Genomic DNA, 26,252 nt, shown 5'->3' with positions numbered 1-26,252 from the left:
TAAAGGGGGAGAGGGTGGGAAGCAACCGTATAAAAGCCAATGCTCCAGGCAGCCCTGGAGCAAGCAGACTGGATCCAGTTTGAAAAGAACTGGCAACCCTAAAACTTTTTGATAAGATAAAAATTCATTGATGTTGGCTCACACGAGGCCCACTTCAACTCTGCACTTGTCCTCTGAGTTTCCTTGGCATATCTACTCCTTTCCTCTATCTGCTTTAGCATAACTTTATTTTTCTCTTTTATCTTTTGATAACTGCACCCAGGGACCGGAGGGGATTGATTTTTTGTTTTGACTTATTGTTTGAAGATCTGTAACTCAAAGCAGCTCTCACGCCTCTGATGTCTAAGCTGGAGCAGCATGAAAGGTAAACCCAGGCCTGGGTAGCAAGCTGAGCAGCAGCAATACCGTTTTATAATCAGCCATCTAGGTTTTCGTCTTATTTTTTGCCTTTTCCCGCCCTTTAGCTGGGCTAGCTGGCAAAGTGTGAAGTTAGTCCTAAGCTTTTGTTAGGTGACAAGAGCAAGTTAAAATAAAAATAAATGCCTCGACAGCTTTGCATGTCAGGGCTCTGAGATTAAATATACTTCTACTTAAAGCAGAAAGCTATTTCCTACCTAGAAAAAAGGCCCTGTTTTTACTCACAATGAAAGGAAACTTCCAACACATTTCAGAAGCCTGCTTTAGAAAAATAACATGTGAAAACAAGGGAAGACAGAACAACTGACAAAATCATTTTCCCAAAGGGTTTAAATTAAGACGAAAAAAACAAAAGGCTTTTTTTGAGGCAGATTACCAAATTCAAAACAAAAATGTTCCTCAAACTAGAACATGTTTAAAGTCAGGCTCACATATACTAGGTTAGGAACTTAGTTGTGTTTTCAGAGTTTGGTGTCAGCAGTATAAATTCCAAATTAGCAAATGTAATAACCCAAAGTTTACTTTCTCTTTTCCAGCCTAATTCTCAAATTATTAGGATGACTTTTGTCTTAATTCAGCTAATATCACATTCACATGCCAGTATACATTCATATAAACACCCACAAGAGTTTCTGAGGGTCTGTTCCCTGAAGTTGTTCGGCTTGCTAAAATATGGTTACATATGCAAACATTATCTCCCAATTGTAACCTCATTTTCTGCTCTGCTGGACAGCGTGACCAGCATTTGTCATCGTGCCTCCCCCGCCTGCCACATCATTCATATGTCTGTAATTGTCATAGAGATGTGGCATGTCAGCAGGACTCCAGTGTTCTCTGCTCCCTGTCTCCACACAGTCACTCAGGTAACAAACCCGTAATCTCGTCCTGTTTTCATGATGGTTGAATTACACATAATTGTTTCTGCACAGTGATTGATTTCTGCCTGAATAGAGACCTCTGCCTTTTTTCAATGCAAGCGAGTGGCAGCCAAGTCTCTCCATCTAGGAGGAGGCAGCAGCCTTTGAAGAGATCAAAGCCAAGGCCGCAAGCAGTTGTGCGCCCTGGGAATATGGAAAGCCTTTATGCTCTCAACCCCATTTCCAGCACCATGTTGGATTGCAGCTGCATTGCAGTCTGCCAGCATTCTTAATGCTTTTAGTATTGACTCTGACATCACCGAGAGCTGTTTTAAAGTAACAAAAGCCGAAAGATGACTTATTTTCACAACTCTGTAATTGGAACATACAAAGATGGGGGTGGGGAATCAAGAATGAAGGGGAGGGAAGTACATTTGCTTTTAATTTAAAGCAGCACAAAAGAAAGCCCAGCCCCCCAAAAAAAAAATTTATATAAGTTTCCACAAATGAAAAACATGTTTTTCATATGGAAAAACCAGCAGGGGCATTTTTATAACTCAGACCACACAAAATGAACTGATGGCTAAATACACACTTCTTCCAGCCTAAAGAGTAAAATGAAAATGATGGGGTAAGTGATTCCAATTGGGAAAGGGACCCTAACGTGCATTGGGTCTAAAGACTTTGCAGACACCTGATGCAAGCAAGGTGAACCTTGCAGCTTAAGAACTGCCTCCTCCCCACTCCCGTTTATATCCAGGAGAGCTAAAATTTGCATCAGTGATAAATTACACGTTCATCTGGGAAACTGTAAATGCGTAATTCTTTACTACTAAGAGAAGAAAAACAGAAAGTCAGAGGAAGTTTTTCAGTTCTGGCTCCAGATACACAAACACACATCAGTCTGCCACGATTACACCTTGACATTTCAATCAAAACCTGAAGCCACCAAACGGCAGAAAAATTCTTAAGGATATAGCAACCAAAACGTATCAACACTAATATTCTAAGCTTTCTTATGCTGGCAAATAAGAGTGAAGGTATTTCTGATTTTTTTTTAAAAATTAAGGCATTTTGGAAACTTATTAAGCACACTGTGGGAATATCCATTACCACATTTAAAATCAACACAGAAAACAAGCAACTCAACCATAAATCATTACACTATATCTCCAGAGTTACACACAGTGTTATGCATGTCCAGTAATCTCTCCTCATTGGCTACCAAAAAACCCCCTTGTCTTCCAATACTTAAATTTCTGCTTTTGAAAATATCTGCCCCCATTTATATCTATAAAGAAGCTCCAAACGTAATACAGGATGAGACTTTAGGATAGAGAAAATGGAAAAGCAGAACTTTTACAAACCTTACAAAAATGAATTCATCTCCTTTATTAAAGCCCCCTTCTCAAAAAGATTTAATATAGTTTATGTAGCTATTAGTCATGAACCATGAGTTTTTTGCTTTTTCAAGTCTGTGAAGTTCTAAAACATACTGACACTGAAGAAATGATCATCAAATAACTGTGTCCTTTCATTCTGTACAATATCTCTCAGTTCTGAAACACCAAGTAATTGATGAACAAAAGCTGCCTCTGTGTGTTTGACAGGATTTTGAATCAACAGGCATGGCTGTAAGGTCCCCAACTGTAAATCTTCTCTGAAAAAATTGTATCAAACTTTGTTGAACTGGAAAATTCTACCTCAGTTTACTGGGTTACAGTTTTGATGCTTGTTTTACTTGGAGTTTATTTTTTGTTTGGTTTTGTGCTTGGGAAAGGGGTACAAACTAAATCAACTTAGAATTGCAACAACGAAGTTCAGCAAGAAAACACGAATAATGACATTTCAAAATACAGACCTTTTTCTCTTGGAAAAATGCTATCTTTCCTGAATTTTACCACTTTCAGAAATTGCCAGACGTAAGTTCCAGTTATTTTTTCTATGTTGCATTCCTAATAAGCTTATCACATTTTCTAGACCCCAAGGCCCCAGTCTAATTTCCAATTACCAAGAAAAAGCATTTCTTTTATGCTTCTTTATGATTGGCCTTCTCCAGCAAACGATCAAGCCGAATAGCCACTGGAAGCATCCCCCGCTTCTCATTCATACCTGAGGGACAGTCACTGCCGGCTAACTGAACCCAGGCCCCTGCTCACGACCAAGCAGCCTACATTTCCTAGGCTTTTTCTAGTGAGTCCAATATTCTTCAAGGCTCTCTTCAGAGAAATCTTGAATTTCAGAATTTCAGTCACCTGAACAGGATGTGAGATGAGCTAGCACGGTTTGCTCAGCCAGCAGCCTTCAGAGCAACACCTCCGTGGCTAAGCAGAGACACACTGAGAGCAAGGAAATCTCAGGAGCCGGGGGCTCACACACTCCTAAGACTGCCCCTCAGCAAAAATTGCCATAATTGAGAGTTGGGGTGGCAACACTATAATAATACACAGGAGACTCGTTATATAGCATAATCTATATGCTGGCCTATTTATTTTTCCCTTCAGGAAGGACTATAATCTCTTGGAGGACCTGGAGGGTTTGCATGCTGCTGACAGAAAAGAAAATACAACTGCCTCAGAGGTGAAGAGTGGGGGAGGCAAGGTGGGTGAGGCCCAGGAGGAAGAGGCACAGCCCACCGTCTGGATCCCTCCAGGTGAGGCATTTAAATCGTTTCATACAAACATTTATTCTTAAAACCTTTCAATAATCAGATTCTATGCTTTTCCTTTGATAAACCATTCCAGTGTTTATTAATCCCTCCCTCTGAAGTAATTCTTCCAACCTAAATTCTTTCAACAGTTTAAGCCCATTTTCTTTGGATATTTCTTCAGTGAAGAACAAAGCTGGTCACAAACTTGTTTTGAAGAAACAGTCTTATACCCAGAGATGCTTTCAAGCGGCCTCCCTGCCTTGTCCAAGTCAAATGACCAGCTTCTTATCGAGCATGTCCTCTGGGGACTAGCAGAGAGATCTACCATTGAGAGCCACATCAATATGTCAAGGTTTGGATGCTGCCCGGTTTCCAATGTGCTCAGGATGACTGAGGACTGTCTCAGACAGCAGAGGGCTTTCTTTTCAAGCAGTTTCATCACTTGCACACACTGTACATTTTTGGTTTAAAATAGCAAACAGCCCAGCACAGACATCTAATCTCTGGGAAGGCAGCAGGATTCCCACAGGGCTGCTGCTAGAGGGCAGGGTCACAGGGACAAGCAGGAGATCCTGCACCGTTGGCACAAAGCACAACCACCAGTGAGGTAACTTAGCAGGGCTACGGCAGAGTCGCACACAGCCTCAGCCCCCAACCCAGGGTGCAGCAAGCCCAGGGGATTCTGAACCATCCGCACGTGACCTACACAGAAAAGAACCTCCCTAACAGGCCAAAAAGAGGAAGACTTTTTTTTTTTTTTCACATGTGTGCAGAATGTGCCTGTCTCATAAAAAAAACCTTCACAGGAAACACAGCAGCCAGCTTGTCAGAAATATCTCATTGGCTCAAACAGGAATATAGCTTCCCTTTACTTTTCCCACCAGTCTAAAACAGTGGGCTACAATGTAGCACAGGAAGAGCACACAGCATCAGCCACTGAGGTGCAGGAAGAAAACATCACAATATCGACACTCACATTTATATTAAAACATTTAAGCTTTACAAAATATTTTTAATATACAGACCATCTCAGAAAAGGCCTGCATTTGCTCTGTATGTCAGATGGGCAAGAGTACCAAGTGCACTGAAGATGCTAATAACAAAAGCACAAGGAGACTCAAGAAAATGGCAAAGCTGACAGTTACCTGACTTCTAGTAACAACTCTTTAAGAGCCTGCCTTAGTGCTAAAATCTATGATGAGATCTACCAAGAAGCTAACCAAAATAACTAGAGATTATTTTATTTGAAAGAAGAATCTGCAGCTTCCATCAATGACTATAAACAGTACCCTAAGTGTATACTCTGAGTTATTAGATAAATGTGTAATTTATGTAGGTAATTCATAAATAATTACAGTGGTCAAATGTTTTAACTGATTGGGAACTGCAATCAAAAATATTCTCTCATCACTGATTTATATATATGTATCTGATTTATATTTATATATATATTATATTTATATATATCTGTAATATCAACTGACTTTACCTTTTCCCCTTCCCCAGACAGACTAACCTAATTCATCTTCTCTCTGTACCGATGCTCATACCTGTGTCAGGGAAAGTATCCAACCTCTGTAAGGTGAGATTCAGCCATGAAGAGCCAGAGGGTAAAAGGAATGAAGTAGTGATAACATGCTACAACATGAATGAACCTTAAAAATACTCTGCTAAATCAAAGGAGCAAGTGACAAAGGACTGCCTATTACGATTCCATTCTTATAAAATGTCCCAAACAGAGAAATCTATTGAGACAAAAAAAACAAGATTAACTGGTTGCTCAGACCTGGGGTGGTGGGGTAAGGGAATAGGGAGATGGGTGTGACAGCTGAAGGGTGTGGGATTACTTTCCGTGGTGATGAGAATGCTCTAAAACTGACTGTGGTGATGGGCACACACATCTGTGAACATGTTAAAAACCATTAACTGTACCCCTCAAATGGCTGAATTGTACTGCACGTGAATTACATCTCAGTAAAGCTATTTAGAATATATAATCATTGAATAAATGCTAAATACATGAGTAAATTCCTCCTTCCCAATTAAAAAAAAAAAAAGGTAGAGGATAAAACCCTCCCAGACATGTTGTCCCTGCGTCAAAGTGCTATGTGGCTTAATCCTTGTCCACAGGGCTAAACTGTGACTTTAAAATGACAAGATGCTTGCTTGTGAAGTGCAGTGTCTGGGTGATAACTGTGGGCAAGGAATTCTAGGAATATACTGGGCTGTGAAAAAAGGAAAAGCAGAAAGAGGTATGAGTTGGTTCTCTGAAGGCAGACCTTTAACAATCAGCAACTCAACTGCATGGAACCATCCAAACTAGATGCCCAGATCTCATTTGTATGGTTAGTCTGCACTGCGGGTGCCCCCAGAACTTACTAATGGACAACAGGATGCCTTCCCAGAGCCAGGCAAAAGCAGTCCTGGGTCAGTTCTCCCCAATTCTCATACCATCAGACCTTACTGTACTCCTAGAGCAGAAAAACTCCTTTGCCAAAGCACTAATGTCAGTTCTGATGGTTTCAATATTGATAAAGCAATGCAAGAGAGAGATGCAAATATGATGGAGCTCAGGGGTCTGGCACCCAGAAGCCCAGGGGCTTTCAGACAAAGAAAGCACATGGATGTGACTGTGCCTCGCTCAGTCCATGCCATCCCCACTTGTTACCACTTCTAGACAAGAAAACCAAGAGTCCAAAGTGTTAGGAGCTCCTTCAAAGACCAATAGCCAGTAAATGCCTTGCCTAACTTCTTGTCAATACTACTCCCACCCAGTTCCCATGAAATTAGCAACAGAACTTAAAGAAAAAACTAAAAGCCTTTTAAAATTTATTTTTCCACAAGTAGCCAACTATTTTCAAATTTCTCATTGCATACACATTACTGAATTTATTGGTTATCTGAATAGTTTCTGAATAAACATTACATACACACCTCACATGTCCCTGAATTATGAACCAGTTTCTCAGTTGTAGGCTAAATGTCACATTTTTCTTGCTCTTTCCATCTTGGGAGCAAACATTTCCTTTTGAAAGTTTTAATCTCTAATTTCCCCAATTAGATACATGAGACTGCCTCAAAAATCTAGTTAATAAGAACTTACATTATTACATGTGGTTTTAGTTTAGAATTATTTAATAAATAGTATGGAAGACATGAAAACAAACATGCCCAGGCCTTTAATTCACAGATCTATCCTGATACCTATTCCTAGCAGGTAGTGATTCCCTGCCATGGATTTTGACCAAATATTTCCTATCTGTGATAACTAATATCATTTTCAAGGCAATAGTTTCCTGCTGTGTTTCCAACTATTAGGAAAATCTTCAAACTGTAAGTAAAGAAATGGAAACAGAGAGGTAAAAGTAATTTTCCCACTGGACAGCGCCAAGTAGCTGATCCTGGATTTGGATTCAGGCATTCAAGATCCAGGGCATGTGTTCTCAGCCCTACGTGATATAAGCAAATGTAAACTTGTCTACCTTCCTGAGATCCTGTTTCCCTAATTCTAATTGTGGTTAAGTCCAAAAATAACTCTTTAAAATGTGGTTAGAGAGTAAGCAGAGTCAATGTAAAGGTTCCTGGTGATGGTGCTAATGAAAGAGACACAGTACCAAGAACTGCACAGAGGAGATCTGACTCCTAGCCTTTCTTCTTACCAACCGTCAGTTAACTTGGCAGCCATGTTGATAAACTTGCCAATTTAAAATGCTTTATGATGGATGTCCTAACTTATTTTACATTAAATATAAATAAAACAAAATGCTCTATAAATTATTGATTTCTTAAGTAAGTCTTAGACTACTTACTATGCATAACCTTTTAATTTAAAAAAGTGTTTATTAAAGCAACTTTCCTGGCCCAACCCAAACAGAACTATCTCCATAACCACTTTAAAACAAGTAAATCAAATACTCTCTATCATATTTCAGATGGTCCGCAAGTCAAGAAAGGCTGGCACATACAAAAACTACTGTCTTCAGAAACTGCTGTCATATACTAACAATAGGGCTCAGCACAATGACTTTCAAAATAAGTACCTTCAGTGAATATTTATGAGATGAATGAGAAATCATTCCTCAAATAAACATTCTTTGGTGTTTGTCTTCATCCTACCAGGAAACTCGTTTAACCCTAGACTTGAGGGCTAATTCAGAGACTGCTACAACAGGTAACTTCTTCTGATAGTGAAAGGAAATAACATGTTTTCTCTGGTTACTGTACCATCCTACAAGAGTCAAAAGAGGGTCTTTCTTCTGAAATAAATTACATGAAATGAGCCAAGCTAGTGCTGGAAAGCATTTTCTTGTTATCAAAATGGTTAATATGCTTTATATATAAACACGTGTTATTTGCTTAGTTACGTCTGACTTTTTGCGACCCACCGGCCTATAGCCCACCAGACTTCTCTGTCCATGGGATTTTTCAGACAAGAATAATGGAGTGGTCACCATTTCCTTCTCCAGGGGAACTTCTTGACCCAGGGATCTGAACCCATGTCTCCTCTGTCTCCTGCACTGCAGGCAGATTCTTTACCTGCTGAGCCATATATATATTTATATATAAAAAGCTTGCATAAATCAAGAAAGATATGATCCAGTGATTCAGATAAACATAAATACGCAAAAACACATTTATCTGAAGTCTATTTAAATAGACTTATTTCTATAATCTATTTATTCTGTATAACTTATAAAAATAGATTATAAATATGTATTTTTAACAAGGTTTCATTTTAGCATTGTTTAAAATAAGAAAGACAAAAAGCACCCATAATTGAGGATAAAATCAATAAACTAAAATACTCATATACCTGGGTAGTATCCAGCCATGGCAACAGATGATGATATAGATCTTTACTTATTCATATGGGAAGATGAGCAACAACATATTTTTGATGAAAAATTTTAACAGTAACCTTATGAGCCGTCTTATTAAAAAAAACTTGTATTATACGTAGAGTTGGAGAAAGAAAATTTTAAGGAAAACATAAATGAAACCATTATATAAGTGACAGAAGGCACTTGCATTTTTTTCTGTTCTTTAATGAATTTTCCCCTAACTTTAAAAATATATATATTACCTTAAAACAACAACAGAGACATTTTCTTTTGAGAGAAAGAAGATTGTTTCTAATAATTATCTTCTTACCAAAAAAGCTTTCTTTTTTTTTTTTTAAGGAAACCCACTGTTATAACTTCTCAGGAATGATCACAATTCCAGTTAACTCTAAGCTAATTTCTCTTACTTAACCTAATATCGTGATACCACAAAAATCACTACAAACAGCTCCTAGAAACAAAGCACCTACCACATTTTAATTGCTTATTGTGCAAAGAAGACTCTTTGGCAGCAGATTTTTGCCTATAAAACTCAGTTCTTATGGAATAAGGTGGCAACATCATTCACCAAGGAGATTCCAAAAATGACAAAAACCTCCGGCCACACTGCTATTTGATTAATCTATTGAGTCCTTAAGATATGTGGACACTGGGACCCTAGAATTAAGCAATAGGAATTCCCATAAAAATTAAGCATTTATCAAAATGTGGCTGATACACCCAAGAAACAAATATTTCCTGGGACTTTTCAAGAACACATTGAGCAATTACATGATTATGTGTTGAATAAACCAGAAGACAATTTTCAAGTATTCTGAGAACTTATTTAAGCCACCACTAGAGCCAAACCACTTACATTGTTTAATAAAGCACAAACATAACAGACGCTTTTAATCTTCAATATAATTTATTGACACTAACTCAGGATTATTCTTTAGAGGGAGGAACTAGTTTATAAAATGGGTCCCAGCTTCTAAATCAGGGCTATGTGGCTTTGAATCCAAGTTCTACCACTTACTAAACTCTGAGACTACAGTGAACAATGAAACCTGTGTGTGTCACTATCTTGAATGAAAAGACGGGAAAACTGGTAGTGTTCCTTCCACAGTGATATAGTGAGTATTTAATAAGAAAAATGCAAGTAAAGTGAATTCATTAGATATTACACAGTGTATATTAATACTACTCCTCCGTCACCTGTGGTCAGTATGCACTTCTAGTTTTTATCACACAGAGGCTTCTACACAAGGTTCAGGCAGCATTAGAGGGAAGTGAACTGATACTTGTGAGGCATTGCTGACTTAGATAAATTATAGACCAAAATGATGTCCATAATGTAAAATGCTGGGTTGCAGATATGGGTTAATTTTTTGTTTTCTTAACATAGAAAACATAAAATAGTCCTTAAGTCAAACTCATGTACGTCTGTCCTAAAACTTGCTCCTCTTTCTAAATTTATTGTTTCCACTAACACTGCCCCTCCATCATCAGGCTAGAACTTTCTCCATCTGTTTTGTATCTCCTCCAGTTTCTCCTCCCTTCACTGCATTTAACTTGTTGCCTTAAACTCTAGCACTTTTTACTAGCACCATAGTTATTACTACCAAAAGTAATGTTAAAGACATTTATAATTTCATACATTTTTTATGTTCACAAACCCTCTACAGGTTAAAGCGCTGCAATATGCAGCAAATCTGGAAAAATCATCGTGGGCACAGGACTGGAAAAGGTCAGTTTTCATTCCAATCCCAAAGAAGGGAAATGCCAAAGAATGCTCAAACTACTGCACAATTGCACTCATTTCACATGCTAGCAAGGTAATGCTCAAAATCCTCCAAGCTAGGCTTCAACAGTACATGAATCAAGAACTCCCAGATGTTCAAGCTGGATTTAGAAAAGGCAGAGGAACCAGAGATCAAATTGCCAACATCCACTGGATAATAGAAAAAGCTAGAGAATTCCAGAAAAACATCTACTTCTGCTTCATTGACTACTCTAAAGCCTTTGACTGTGTAGATCACAACAAACTGTGGAAAATTCTTAAAGATATGGGAATACCAGACTACCTTACCTGCCTCCTGAGAAACCTGTATGCAGATCAAGAAACAACAGTTAGAACCTGACATGGAACAATGGACATCAAAATTGGGAAAGGAGTAATCAAGGCTGTATATTGCCACCCTGCTTATTTAACTTCTATGCAGAGTACATCATATGAAATGCCGGGCTGGATGAAGCACAAGCGGGAATCAAGATTACCGGGAGAAATATCGATAACCTCATATATGCAGATGACACCAGCCTTATGGTAAAAGCGAAGAGGAATTAAAGAGTCTCTTGATGAATGAAAGAGGAGATGAAAAATCTGGCTTAAAACTCAACATTCAGAAAACTAAGATCATGGCATCCAGCCCCATAACTTCATGGCAAATAGATAGGGAAATAATGGAAACAGTAAGAGAGTTTGTTTTCCTGGGCTCCAAAATCACTGCAGATGGTGACTGCCACCATGGAATTAAAAGATGCTTACTCCTTGAAAAAAAAGCAATGACAAACCTAGACAGCACATTAAAAAGCAGAGACATTATTCTGCCTACAAAGGTCCGTATAGTGAAAGCTATAGTTTTTCCAGTAGTCATAGAGAATATGAGAGCTGGACAATAAAAAGGGCTGAGTGCCAAAGAATTGATGCCTTCAAACTGTGGTGCTGGAGAAGACTGTTGAAGAGTCCCTTGGACAGCAAGGAGATCAAACCAGTCAATCCTAAAGGAAATCAACCCTGAATATTCATCAGAAGGACTGATGCTGAAGTTCCAATACTTTGGCCACCCGATGGAAGAGTCGACTCATGGGGAAAATCTGATGCTGGGAAAGCTAGAAGGTAGGAGGAGAAGGGGATGACAGAGGATGAGATGGTAGGATGGCATCACTGACCCAATGTACATGAGTTTGAACAAGCTCTGGGAGATGGTGAAGGATAGGAAAGCCTGGCATGCTACAGTCCACAGGGTCACAAAGAATTGGACACAACTAAGCTACTGAACCACAAATACATTAAAAATCTTTAACATCTTCCTGATGAGAAATACATGGATTCAACAATCATTTAGCATCTTCTGAGTGCCAGTGACAGCAGTGATAGCTGAAGTTGCAGAAAACACCCTGCTGCTGCTGCTGCTAAGTCGCTTCAGTCGTGTCCGACTCTGTGCGACCCCACAGACGAAGTCCACCAGGCCCCTCCATCTCTGGGATTCTCCAGGCAAGAACACTGGAGTGGGTTGCCATTTCCTTCTCCAAAGCACCCTGCAGTGAGGGTCAAAGTCTGATCCAAGCATGGTACCACTACTTACTAGCTGTGTGATCCTGCCAAATTACCTACTTTATCTGACCGAGCATTTTTTGGTCTAGTTTTACAGCAGTCCTTTAACCACCTGTATGATCCCTATGCCTCAATCTCCTCATCTGTAAAATAGGGCTATTCAGGATATCACAGGGTTCCTGTGAAGACTAAATCATCTAATATACATTAAGTGCTCAGAACAGGTCCTGGCACTTACTCAATACTCAAAACTAACAGCTAATGTCTAGTCCATGGACTATATACTTCATGTTCAGATCATTTCTAAGCTCAATTTCAGGTTTGTGATTCTGTATTAGTCTGTATTTTGTTAAAGGCTCTCCATTTAAATATAGATTGATACCTGCTGTTACTGCTCTACATTAATACATTAATACATTTTAACAAGTTTTGCTCTATATATTCCACAAATATCTGCAGAGTAACTTGCTCTAATGCCAAGTAGTATAACTGGTTGTGAGCACAGAGATGAGTAAGAGAAGCTCCCTATCTAAAGGAACTAACAGTGAGTGAGACAGACAGACACAGAGACAACAACGATTGTAAGCAGTGATAACAGGTTTGAAGAAGGTTCTGTGGGAGCCAGGAGAGAGCAGAGTCTCTTACCTGGTGGTGAAGTCAGGAGGAGCGTCCTGGAGGAGATACTGTGTAGCCCAGATCTTCAGGGATGAACAAGACTATGCCAGCAGGAAGAAAAAACAGGGCATTCCAGGGAAAGCAAGCTATAACAACCCAAAGACAGGAATTTGGGCAAGTGATAGGATGCGGGTGTGGAAATGTAGCTTAACTGTAAGCTGCAGGGTAAGGAGGCAAGCCTTGAAAGGTAGATGAGCTCAGACTGCAGAAAGCTTTGAAAAGAACGCTAAAGAACGTGGGTCCGTGGAGGAAGGATACAACCCCCCTGAGGTCTCCACGAACAGAGTGCCAGCGGTCTCCGTGAGGGACAGGGCTGAGTGGTAGTGAGTGAGCTTTGGGGCCATAGCGCCTGACTGCTGCCTAGGTATAAGACCTTGCATGAATCACTGAGGATATCTGAACCTCAGTTAAATTACTGAAAGTCTACCTGGTCATTATTTTTCTAAACCTTACTTTAGGTAAGAATCACTGAAGTACCTGAGTTAAAGTGTACACGAATGACCCGTCTGCAGCCTCTGGTTCAGGACATTTGCAGAGGGGCCTACAGATTTGCTTTTTTAATAAGAACACTAGTAAACTCGGATGCAGTTGTTCTGCCTTCCATAAACACTATTACTAATGCAGAGTACCCTATATTGTACTTTTGTCAGGATCAGTAGAAGAAGTGGCAGCCTATGTTACAGGTTAAGAAACCAAGGTTCAGAGAGTAAGCAGCAGACACCGAGATCTAGATCTTCTGGTCACGGGTCAGGAGCAGACACCGAGATCTCAATTTTTCTGACTCCAGCAGCAGTGCTCTGCTGCAGCTCCCATCGTGCATACGCACGTATGTCACCACTACTGGCCGTGGCCATCGGTCTGATCCGTGATCGTGACTCAGGGGACAACCACGCTCTCATTGTCCCCTCCTTCTGAAGCTTGGCGCATCGAGTAGTAACTTCTGCTCCTCGGCAGCAGCTGTAGCCTCCGTCTCTCCCGCACCGTCATTCACTTTCCCCATGGAGAGCGACTCATATCTGGTGATTTGGAGGAAGAACCGAGCAAGGACAGACTGACCCTTTGTTCTCTCTTGGGGCCAGCTTGCCCCAACACGAGTTTGCTCTTGTCCCCAGCTCCACTGGAGGTAAACTCCCTGCCCCTGCTGGGGACGTCTGTGACTTACTGGTGTTCCACGTGGGGAGGTCAAAGGAAGTCCAAACTTGTGTCATGCTTCAGGCCACTTTCTCCAGCCTGATTAATAACGAAGCTCATATTCTGCTCCCCATCTGTCCAGCTCCTTGTCTCCTGCTGGACTGATTCTTGACTGGAAGAGGGCCTCAAAACATCAACCATAACCAAATGTGAATGTAATCTAATAATACTTTTAAATACTGACTTCAAAATTTTTTAGGGTTAAATCACATTGTTGGGTTACCCCCATCCCTCGCTTAAAAAGGTGTATTGCCTTTGACTCTACAATTCCACTTCTAGTAATTCATTTCAAAGAAACAGAATGTGTGCTAAGATATACTTAGAAAATATGCATTCCATCAAATCTTGCTTTAGAGGTAAAAAAAGTGATACTATATCTAAATGTTTTACCAACAAAGGACAGATTAAATAAATTAGGCAATACATTAGCCATCATTAAAAATGTTGTTACAGAAGAGTAAAAAAGATATCCACTGTATACGGGTGGGAAAACAGGGAAAAAATGGTATATTATGCTCCCATGGCCATGAGTATATAACATATATATTTATGTATGTTTACATGTATTTCTAAACGTGCACAGGAAGAGGTCTAAAAGGCTGCATGGTGAGCTTTGATGACCATCTCTGACAGCAGGATCCTAGGAATTTCATATTTTTTATTCCTTTTGGTCATCTGAGTTTTCTAGTGTACTGCTTTTTTAAATGAAAGTATTTTCTTTTTATTTTCATAAAAAATAGCTAAGCATTACTGAAAAGAAACTGCCAACAAAATCGTCAAAGTAATAATTTGGGGTTTTATATTTTAATCAACATATGATTCATTTAATCAGTGTTTTATGTTCCAGAAGGCAGTAATGGTTGGTTATTTTAAATGACAATTAACAAGTCTTCAGACCTTAAAAAGGGAAGAGCCATGATTCCATTGCTTACTAAAACCAAAGCAGGTTCCTACTGCCCCTGAGGATAGGCTGTTATCTTTAGCATGGAGATTACTACACCCAGCCAGTTTTCATTTGTATAAATTGCCTAGCTCAGTACCTGACACATGGTAATAGTTTAAAAAAAAAAAAAAAAAAAGTTAATTGTTCTCCCTTTCCAAAGAATTTGAGTTTTAATTTTAAACTTTTTACTTATACCAAAAAATTGAGTAAAAACCAATTCAAGCAACATCTTGGAGACTTGATTCTTTTCCTAACCCTGTCAGCTACTTAGCTGGTTAGCCCAGTTATAGTAAACAGTAAACATTTTTTACTTTGGTAAAAATTTTTACTTTGGTACTGCTGGTTTTCAGACTTAAAAAAAAAAAAAATCCAAGTTTTGGAGTCTAAGACAAAGTTTGACACACTGGAGATAAGATCACAATACGTTTTTTCCGGGGTCCAAGTCATATGAACTAGAGTGCCAAGATGCTGTGTGTTCATAATTATTACAAGGTAGAATATATACTGTTTAAAATTGGAGAATGCTAACTCTACATTGATATATATATTTAACATTCATTGACTTTTACTGAGAGAAAAAGAAAAGTCTTGAAAGGGTGGAAGCTGGAATTTTCCAATGAGACTAGAAAAGCACTGATTTCTCCTTGCTGCCCAGCCAGCCTATCCCCTTGGACCTGATTTTTTTAGGTGCCAGGAAAGCAAGAAAGACTTAAGTCAGAAGAAAATTCCAAGGGGAAAGAAAAATAACTCGCCTGTCGTCCTCTACATTCACAAGAGGTTCTTAAATCTCTTCTCTATAGATTGTTTGCAGTGGGGAGAAGAAACCCAGCTCTCAAAGGATGAAGGAAAAAAAGTCTCCTAAATAAAAATCAATTATTACCCCAATCCAAGGACTTAAGAGTCATCTGGCAATTTCATACCAAATATCAGAAAGATATAAGAATTTTAACAAATCTTTAATTTAGAAATCTGTTCCCTCATGCATCTCATTCCCTTAGTAGAAGAAATGGTGCTCTCCTAACAACTAGGAGAGAAAAAAAGAGCCCAAGAGAAGAAAGCTGCCTCCCCAAAACTTTTATTTACACAGATATTTTCTTAAGGTTATTGTAAGGCCTTTACCCAGTCATCCAGATTCCAGATCAGCACAGTGACACGGTAAGAAACAACAATTTCTCCCCTTTCTCAGGAGCTTCCTAAATACAGTCAAGCACCTTCTGTGGCAGGATTCCACCAGGCTGGGATGAGACTTGTGCTTTGCTTCCTTAGCTAGAAAACAGAGTGCTTTCGCAGGGTCTGTGCCATCTGAATTGCACGTCAATCACATAAGGTAAGCAAGCCAGACATTAATATGCCTCAAGATCAACAGGGAAACAAAGGCTGACGGAGGCCCAAGGCTCTTGATGGAGAGTCATGGAGAGTGATGGACATGGGACTACACCCCAAATCTACTGACATCTTGCCCAGGACTTTCCTCCTCCACAGGCTCAGCCTTCACAAGAGACTGCCTACCTCCACCTAATAAAGACTCAAAAATTTTGCTCTCCATATTGCCAAAGGATATAATCAATTTACAACACATACTGGTCTAGAAAACTCAGCACTGATGCTACTACACGTATTTAGAAAATACACGCAGAATTTTTTAGTGTCTCAAAATACGTCACGTGTTATTGAAAAAAGAAATATCCTTTCTATCTGGGAAAGAATAAAAATGAATTGAGAAGCATTAACCATATGATACTGCAACATAATTGAAGATAGTTTTCTTTTTATTATGACTTCATTTCTGTCTCAAGTACCCTTCTGAAAAAAAGCATTTCCATCATCTCTTCTTGTTCAATTAGGTTTCCAGGACCTAAGTAAAGATAAGTACTTCTCAGGATCAGTCCTCAAATGAGGACCCAGTCCCATTCTTTTTCACTCTAGCAGGGAGCTCTCCAGCTGACTGTTTTCAGCTATTACTTGGAAACTTGACATTCTGCAAGCAATGACTCTGACTTCTTCATTAAAGACATGGTCTAAATGTGTTTTTTTTTTCACTGATGCAACAAATCGAAAAAAGTAATATAATAAAACACTAAGGATTATTTAGTAGACACCTTCAGATTTTCATATAGGATTTGGTTGAATAAAGACAGATCCTTTGGACATATCCGAAAACCATACATGAAAATTTTCTAGTACATTATTTATTCAGCAAATCTACTGAAGTGTCTATTCTGTGCTTTCCTAACACATAACTATCTCAAAGTTCATCAGTAATCTCTGATTAACTGATCAATTATCATTTGCAGTTGGATAGGCTTTATTGCAAAAATGTTCAGAATTTTTTTTTTTAAAAAAAGGACTTACAAAAATACCTTTGTATGTCAGCTTTTAACAGTTTTGGTAACTATTTCATACAGAATCTGACAATAATAAAAGAAAATTAAAACTACGCTAGAGCCACTCCTCTTTTTAAATTATAGCACCTTCTTTTACAGCAAAGTCGACAGTTCCTACAGGAACTTCACAAGGTCACAATGTTTAAAAAGTGATCATCAATCTAAAATATATTTTAAAAATTATTTAAATAAAGTCCAATGGCTGGTACCATACATATAGCTAAAATTTCATAAGAATTGAGGCCTAAATGAAGTGTCTGAGAGTGTATCTTTGGTTATAAAGCTGAGAGTTTAAAAAAAAAATTGAGTAAGGACCTGCTGGGACAGTACAAAGCATTACCAAGTCTCTCAAATGCTACAATATTAGCTTTCTACATACTGGATCAGTGTGGCATGATCACTGAAGTGATAACTTTAAGACACAAGTTTGAAATGACTATCTTCTTTAAAAAAACATTCAGTTCCACAACAGCAGCACCTACATAATGCTGAGTTCTACTTTTGCCTTAGAATCAAATATATGTGCTTTTCTGTTGGCCCAAGGACAGTGCTGGCATATTTTCTCTTTAAATTTCAAGTTTATCTTGAAATCAAAGGGAAACCAGTTTTATAAAATCCTATCTATAATATGTAAATGAGGAGCAAGGGGAGTTAGAGACGAATGGAATGATCCCATTGCTTAAAAAAATGTCAGTCACATACACCAAAAACAGTTCTGCCTAAATAACTAACAGGATTAGTTAAAAACAAGACTCAAAAGTTGTAAAAAATTTCTCAGTTGGTATTATGAAAAATACATGTGAGGTAACAAGTTGAAGTCCAGATAGAGCCATTTATGAGGTCCTTACTCTGTCCTGTTAGAATTACAGAAGTCTGTCTGCAAGAAAGAAATGGATCAAAATAATGGGATTGATGAGACCAAGTTGAGGACCTGCATGTGGGCAGGGGGAGGGGAACTTCAAAGAGCAAGATTTTCTGCAAGTTGGCTTAATAGTCTTGTTTTAGTGAAACTAGGTTGTTCTCATGCCTTTATGAATGAACAAGAAATTTCAAGGGTCATTTCGAAAAAACCTATCTGACTAACGATCACACTTCTGCCGCACCAGTCATGCAAGGCAACATCAGCTCCTGAAAGGTCACGTCAGCACGGCACCTGGGACACTTGAATTAGCATGCCAGTCAGTCATAAGATACCTGAATTATCTGAAGGGGGAATGGCAATCACTTCCAATTATTCTGACTGTGATCCTTTCCCTACTCTGTAGCAGTACAATTAAGATGAATCAAACAGAAGAGTTTGGGGCTCTGAGGAGCTTTCCCACATATTCTCTTGAGATCACATTCAAATCTGAGATAGAATACACTTTCTAAAACTTAACTTCTCCTGAACTTAAGAGGAAAATTCCATGTACTTAGCTTCAAAAGGTAGACAACTTATAGGAGAAAATTTTAAATCATTAATCAGTAAGTCACATGAGGTAGCTCCTCAAGGAAAGTGAAAAGACACTTAAAAATTCTGCTGAAAATAAGAGCCAGAGTCTCTCTGAACTGTTAATAAGTCATTGTCTTCCTATCGATGACTATTTCTGTGATTGTTTTCAAAGCTATGCAGTAGTGTGAGAGACAGATGGGTAAGCGTTGCCTTAGTGATCAGACATGTTCACTTAGTTCCTTAATTCCAGATGTGAACGATGACAAAAATCTAATTTTAACTGTAAGCAAACACAAACATGGGCGGAGGCTGGTGGGGGCAGGTTAAGACAAAGTTCTAAGAGGAATAATTCTGCTCATTAGACGTCAAAATGTTGACCCCCTCCAGGTAAAAACCATACCACAGAAGTGAACTGCTCAAAATAATTATAAAAGAACCCTGAAGCATTTTAAGAGCAAAAATAAGAAAAATGAATCTACTAAAAATAAGAAAAGATGATGAAATTCAAACACAGACATCTTCCTTTCCCACCTGAAAATCCATCCTGAGAAAGATCACAAAGAAGCCAGCGATGCAGTCAGCAACACTGTCCTGACCAGGTGTCGCTGCGGTTGGTGTGAGCTGAGCAGCGACGCTTGCTGTTGCTTCCTGCACTGAGTCTGCTACTGTTCCTTCCCTGAGCAGCTGAAGAGAACCCAGTCGTTTCTCTTCAGAGGTGTTAAACATTTGGGTTGCTTGAGGGACAAATGGAAGTTTGACACCTAAGACGAATAACCACAGTGCATGAAGCCAATGGGAACTTTCACTATGTAAAGGCAGCCAAGCTCACTGTCTCACGGCTTTCAGGCACACAAGGGCCAGGACCCAGCACAGGAGGCAACCAACTATGTAGTCCTTTTTAAGACATCGCCATTGGCCTCCAAGGATTTTCATAAATGAGACTCAGAGAAAGAAGGTCTTGGGAGTATGCTTTTAATAAACTCTCCAGAGCCCCTGCTCTGAAATATTTAAGAAGCTGCTACATCTTCTCACACTCAGTGAAAATGACCATCCCAAGCCAAGGTTTACTGTGCTTTAAGAACTCACACTGACACCAAACATGTTATTATTATAGGTGCTTTCTTGCTAGGCCTGCCTCATTTATCTGAACAAGAATTCCTATTTAAAATTCTATGAGACACCCATTCACAAGATTTCTAGTACAGACACACCTCTAAGAATTCCAGTTCTGGAAGGATGTAATTAGCCAATTAAAATTTTCCTTCAGATAGGGGGAAAAAAAAAGCTTGAATGGCAAAAGTGGTTCTTCTGTGCAGGTAACTCTATATATTTAGGTCATGAGTAAGGGCTGTGTGAGCAAATATATGTCAGTGTTTGTCTTAAAAAGAGCAAATGCATATAGAATTGTTAAAATGAGCTACCAGCAGAAACACTCCTGTGCATGCCAGTTGGCCTTGGCTGGTATTCTCTGGATTATCTAAGGTTACAAGCAAACAGAAGATTCTGTGTGGGGAAGGGGCAGTTGGGTTTTCCCTCACCACCCCACCTCCATGTTTTTCTAATCCTAACACCTGAGGGCAGCAGATACAGTAAACAAGGGGTTGTTTGTAATGCAAATCCAAGCAGCAGGGCTGACTAGGGACAGCTCCCACCCCAAGTCCAAACACAAATGGTCACCCTGCTCCTGACACCCTGGATGCAAACCTATCACTGTGGATGTCCGCTAGGCAAACACTCAGTCCTGCTAAGAACAGAGTTAAAGAGCAAGAGGCAGAAGTGTGGTTGGGGTGAAGGGGAGGGGTTGCCTTCCGGTTAAAGTGCTTTGGGACTTAGCATTAAAAACAGCTGTTACCCATTAAAAACCAAAGACTGCGACCCACTTCGGCTGGACCCTAAAAGAGAAAAATTGAACATAGTCTTGTGGTTAAAACTGCAAAGCTTCTGGAATTGGGCGAACTGCAGAATACTGGCAAGAAAAGGTGCCTAAAATAAATGTGTTCTAAAATGGAACAGAATAAAAGCAAAGCAGCAGATAGGAGGGTAAGGTAACTGTTTCCTAACCACACCCCTTTCCTCCACTCTACCCCCACCAACATTTATTCTGGCCACAAATCTTTCCTAAACAATGAATGACTGTTCAATTCACTGACCTCAAAATTTTAATATATACACTAACAATAAATACTTTCCATTCTATCAATTTAAAATGATTAGTATACTGAGGGGCTAGGGGAAAAGGCTGGTTTAAAGAGGAAGAGCAGCTTAATTTTCAATATTGTTGGGAATAACAATATAAATAACAATAGATTTTTATTATATTGACTTTTAAAAAATTATTGCCTTGAAAGAAGAACTGGCTGAACTGAAGAACAAATTCCACAAATACTTATTAAGCATACTTATTACTTATTATTATAAGTATTACTTAATACTTATTAACTGTGTTCACAGCCTAAAAGTGTAAGATTATTTTAGTGGCTATTTTCTATTGTTACCAAGTCAGAGACTATAGTTTGATTTGTTGGAAAGATTATTTGTTATTCTAAAAAGGCTTCAGCAGAAATCTTCAGTTATTTCTTATCTAAAATATAGTCTCCTTCCCCCACCCCTTCAAAACATCAACAAGAAAAAAATAGCCCAACTTTAAATTATCTGATATGTATGCATATTTAATTCAACAGAAACAAAGTCTCCTACAAATTTTAAAACTCATAAGCATTTATCTGGGTGGTCGCTAAATGTTAAAAACTGTTTGCTTTTATTAGTTCATTCACTTTTTAGGTAAGAGATTCATATGTACCGCACACACATTTCTATCATTAAATATTTGAAAAGCCTTTTAAAATGTGAAATCACTATTTTCTATAACAACCATCATAAGATTTCCTAGATCTCCATTTTAGCTTCTATGTGAAAATTGGAAAAATCTTATTCCCTACTTAAGAGGTCAAATATCTTTTTGAAATTCATGGGAAAAAATAACTTTTAAATCACAGTGCCCCGCAAAAAGTGGTTATATTTCCTAGATCGATCTTTTCAACAGCTGAGGGCCACAGATAATCAAGATAAGCACAAATACTCTTTATTTGTTCATGACTGATTAGGAAATATTTCTCTTTTCTACTTTGGAGTATCTCATGGTTCCCAGATTCTGTCCACTGAGATATCAACGACAGTACTTGCCCCAGATGTCTTCCACTGATTTTTTTTTTTTTTTTTCTTTTCACTTGGTGAAAGCACTGGGCTAATAAGGCAAAGATACAGGTTCCATTTTATGATCCTAGATTTGACTCGCAGGAGGGCCAGTTAGACTGAAACATCATCCCCAAGACCCAAACATACATGTTTTTCATTGGGCTTTGGGTGGCACAGGGAGAGTGAGGCCAGAAAGAAGGTAAACATATTGATGGATCAGTAAAAATCCACCACTACCTCCAAAGAGATGAACCTCAGGGAGGACTCCATTTCACACTCAGGTACCACACAAGTCACCCTTTGGATGTTTTCTTACTGTATAAATTGAGGTTTCCATGTTAACCGTAATGTATAAGGCAGTTTTAATGCCTCCACATTTTCAGAACTTAAAAGTTAACTGAGCCACCACTTAAAAGAAAATTTTTTTTTCATTAAGAGTTATTTTCAAGCGATACTTCTTAGCAACTGACAATAAAGTAAAAATAGCTCATTGCTTCCCCCACACCTAAACTGATTTTAAAGAAACATTAGCTAACACAACAAAATGAGACACTGTTTTAAAAGCTGAAGTAACATTCCCAATGTTCAGTTCCAAGTGAGCCAAAGGAATTCTGATTCTACATAGCTTACCAGCAGTGAAAGCCATAGACCACTTAGTTAATTGAAAGATTAAATCAATTTCTCTCTCTCATCAGAGTAGAAAGCATAATACTCATAAAATCATGAGTTTGTTGATTTAAATTCACTTGATATCATGATAGCTCATGATCTGTTTTTTTATTCATCTTAACCAATAAACCAAAAGCTAATATCCGAAGGTCAAAATATCAAAAAGTAGCACCATTTTAAGGCAGCCATTCCTTATAACATGTCTTATTTAGCAACAACTGGTCATATATAATGAAAGCATTTCCAGTAAGTTTAAAAAAACAAACATTTTGCCAAAAATACAAATTAATTTGCACTTCTGAAAATAATTTGCAACATCAGCATGTTACTCACTGTTCTTGGGATGGGTGGAGAAAGAGATCCATTTGACATGTATGGGTCATTATTCATATTTGGCATCATTATGTATCCAGAATAACTCGAGTAAGAGGGTCCCTTATTGTAGAGACCTCCATCTGGATGCTTTCCTAAGAGAAGGCAAAGAACAATCAATGATGCTTTGACTTCCTTTTATATCACTGTATTTTTCATTGAAAAGTTAATAGTTCTACTATAAATTAGACTTTACATAACAGATTGTTTACAAAATATTATAACTGGGTTATTATGCTCTATTTTATATTGACAGTATTTACTCTCTTAAATGGCTTAGCAGTGAACCAGATGTTTTAAAAACGTGTGGTTCAATTTACTTCCAGTACTGACTGGTGTTTTTACAAAAATAAGTGTTATCCATCTAACTTAATTTGCTCTAATACTAACAAACTGGACTAAGAAATACAGACACATGAAAAAAGGCCTACAAAGCTATAATATAAATACACTAGGCTATTCAGCTATACACACACATATATATTTATACACCTAAAGTTACACTCCACTTTATAGGCAAACAAAAAATTCTACCTGTACTTCTGGATTTCTGGAAATTTTCTAGATTTTACTGACGGAGCAAGTTGTGTCTAGCATATGGGAAACTACCCAAATTTATGAAGGATTAACTCCAGGAGACTTAATTTTATGTGCTACATTTATATCACACTGCCAAAGAAAAGTGCGTTTGCGTGTGTGTGTTCAGTGTATACATTTCTTCCCTTTTATCTGTGTATCTACTTTGTAGCTCAGAAGGAAGCTTGATATTATAGTTCTCTTCCTTTCTTCCCCTGGCTGACATGTATGTGCGAACCCTTCATTCTGGTCAGGCCAATTGTAAGTAATTAAAGGAGAACAGAAATGCAGGCTGTTCAACAAGGGAACCCTAGAGATCACAGATTCTTTTAAAGTCACAGGGAGTTCTCCTTAAGTCTCAAAAAAAAACACGCAGGATTTTTACAGTTTTGAGCAAGAATCAGAAATGGGGAGAAAATCCATCATGTTTCATAGGCATAGTTCTTAATTTTAAGATTAAAGTGTTATATTTTTACATATTAGATTCTTCTTTAGTGAGCTGTATTTAGTCTGTGCATATAGTGCCTGGCTTCTCACTAAAACAAGAAACTGCAAACAAATGAAGACCCACTTGAAACTATTCCTGTTGGAAAATAAATCGGTGTAGACTGTCACTGTTTGTAAAAATGCATGAAAAAAAAATACTAAAGATGTATGACAATTAGAATATTAGGGAAAATGAGGAAAAGAGAAATACTCATTATAGACATTTCTCTTCCATAAAGAATCTGGAAGCCAAAGGAAATTCAAAAGCCCTTAACTCATTCAGTTTTATAATTATGGAAATATGTATTAGAGGTAAGCAATAAGTTTTCTGGATTTTCTTTACCATTTTGGTCAAACAATGGGCACAATCTTATTACATATGCTTCGAGTTTTTTGGATGCAAATAAAAATAGCAAATGTACCAATATTCACAAATTGTACATGTTAAATAATAAAGTTGGGAGAAGTAGAATTAGCATCTTACCATCATCAGGATGTTCTCTGGCCTTGTCATGGTAGGACTCCTGAGAGGTTTGTGCTTGTCTGGCCACCTACCAGCACAAATCCCCACCCCCAAAAGAAAGAAAATTGCTTTAGAGTTTGTGACAATGATGATATAAGTGCATATCCACTGGTAACTCAAAAAAGGGGGATTAGATGCAACTCAATCTACCTGTTTTATTAATCTAAGAGGACAGGCTAGGACTGAGTCCTGGGAAATCTTTTCAATGTGTTCCTGAGAACTACCTCTATGGTACTAGAAACTACAAATGACAATAACAACTGAAATGAACCTGTCAACAATCCACATGCTGTTCTGACCACTGTTTACTAAAATACATCAAGACTACGTGGATACCTAATATGATAGAAATTTCAGTTATGGGGGTTGATCATTTTGATAGTTTCTTCAACCACTATTTACTTCAGTCAGAGATGATTAAAAGCAGGCTGAAATATCATTTTGCAACCAAAAATGACATTTTAAATAAAAACAAGCCCATGACTCACAAGTGGGGGTCTTAGGCCATTGTCCCAAACCAATTACAGCAGGAGCTCCCCTATTCCTAAGCTACCATGGCTGTCAGTGCGAGCTTACAAGAGAAAAGTGAACTATTCTGTGGTTAAAGGGAGGAAAACTTGAGAGTCGAGCTACAGACATCTAAAAGGTAGCCCAGCTAATATCAGTTCTGGTAACCACCATCCACCCAGATTCAACCACGTGCAAGTCGGTGGTATTACCCCTTCAGCATCTTCCTTGGGTCTGCCCCATGCCCACTTATCACCAGCAAAGATTAACAGAGCCCTAATACCTGAGTTCTGGGGCTTCAAACACAGCTCCCTTCTCCCCAGGCAAAAACATGTAGAAAATGTGAAGTGGGTGTCAAATTTATTTATAGAAAAAGGAAGGGCAAGGGAAAAGGGCAGAAATTTGAAAAGGCTATTCTACAAATACGAGTTTGGCCTCAAGTGTTTCGGAGGCTATTTGGTTCCTTGGACATGTGTCCTCCCAGTGACCTCCTCTCCCCGCCCAATACACAGTCACAAATCTTTTAAGTGGAATTAGGTATGCTCTGGGCAACCCCAGTTTCCCCCCTAAGTTGGCATGTTGAGATGAAAGATTCAGGGGAGAGACAACACCCCAATGTTTTCCTTAGGACCCAGGCCCTGGGCCTTCCAAAACGCGTTACTCACCCCTGCCATTGGGATAAAGAAGGTAATTCTGAGGTGCTCTTAAACTTGCTGTTTAAAACACAAAATGTCTCCGCCCCCAAAACCACAGGCTTTCTTTTTGGGGGCAGAAGGATGCCATTTAAGGAAAAAGAATATACCCTCCAGATTTCTTTGGAGGCAAAAAGCGTTGGTGAAACCATTTGAGTGTCAGGACTTTTCTACCGGATTTCCTCCAAAGCGTCTCCAGTTGTTGAACAACGGTGGCCAGTGGAGTGTCGGGTATCAGGGTCCATCCGCCTCCCCCACCTCTGAAGCTCTCCGCGAGGCCTGAAATAGCCCTTCCGCGAGGTCCCGCTCGCGGCTTGCTCTCGCCAGCACCCACGTGTCTCTATTTACTCTACTCGGGTTACCAACGCTATCGCCCGCAGCGGGCCAAGAGATCAGATAAGCGCTTTCCACCCTCCCCTGAGTGGGTGCCCTGGCTTCCGCTGCCTCTCTCTGACTCGCCCTTCTTCTGCATAGATTTAAGGCCTGATTCGGGCCCAAACATAAGCGTGCTTTTTTTCCCCTT

The 26,252-nt window shown here is 38.8% G+C and overlaps 1 protein-coding gene across 5 annotated transcripts in view; it reads right to left on the bottom strand.

Annotated features, from left to right (window-relative positions):
• Positions 1–26,252, bottom strand: part of LEF1 (lymphoid enhancer-binding factor 1) — a 116,478-nt gene that overhangs the window by 89,145 nt on the left and 1,081 nt on the right. For 2 of the 5 annotated variants that reach the window (XM_010858561.1, XM_010858559.1), the window contains exons 1-3: positions 25,703–26,246; positions 24,492–24,558; positions 22,907–23,040 (exon numbers count right to left, since the gene is read on the bottom strand). In XM_010858561.1, coding sequence (XP_010856863.1) covers positions 22,907–23,040; positions 24,492–24,558; positions 25,703–25,711 — 210 coding nt within the window. In that variant the 5' untranslated portion in view covers positions 25,712–26,246. The other 3 variants (XM_010858557.1, XM_010858556.1, XM_010858560.1) reach the window with 2 other exon arrangements.

Source organism: Bison bison, unplaced genomic scaffold, assembly GCF_000754665.1.
Source record: "Bison bison bison isolate TAMUID 2011002044 unplaced genomic scaffold, Bison_UMD1.0 scf7180017864389, whole genome shotgun sequence".
Classification (NCBI taxonomy): domain Eukaryota; kingdom Metazoa; phylum Chordata; class Mammalia; order Artiodactyla; family Bovidae; genus Bison; species Bison bison.
This window is presented reverse-complemented; position numbering and strand designations above follow the sequence as displayed.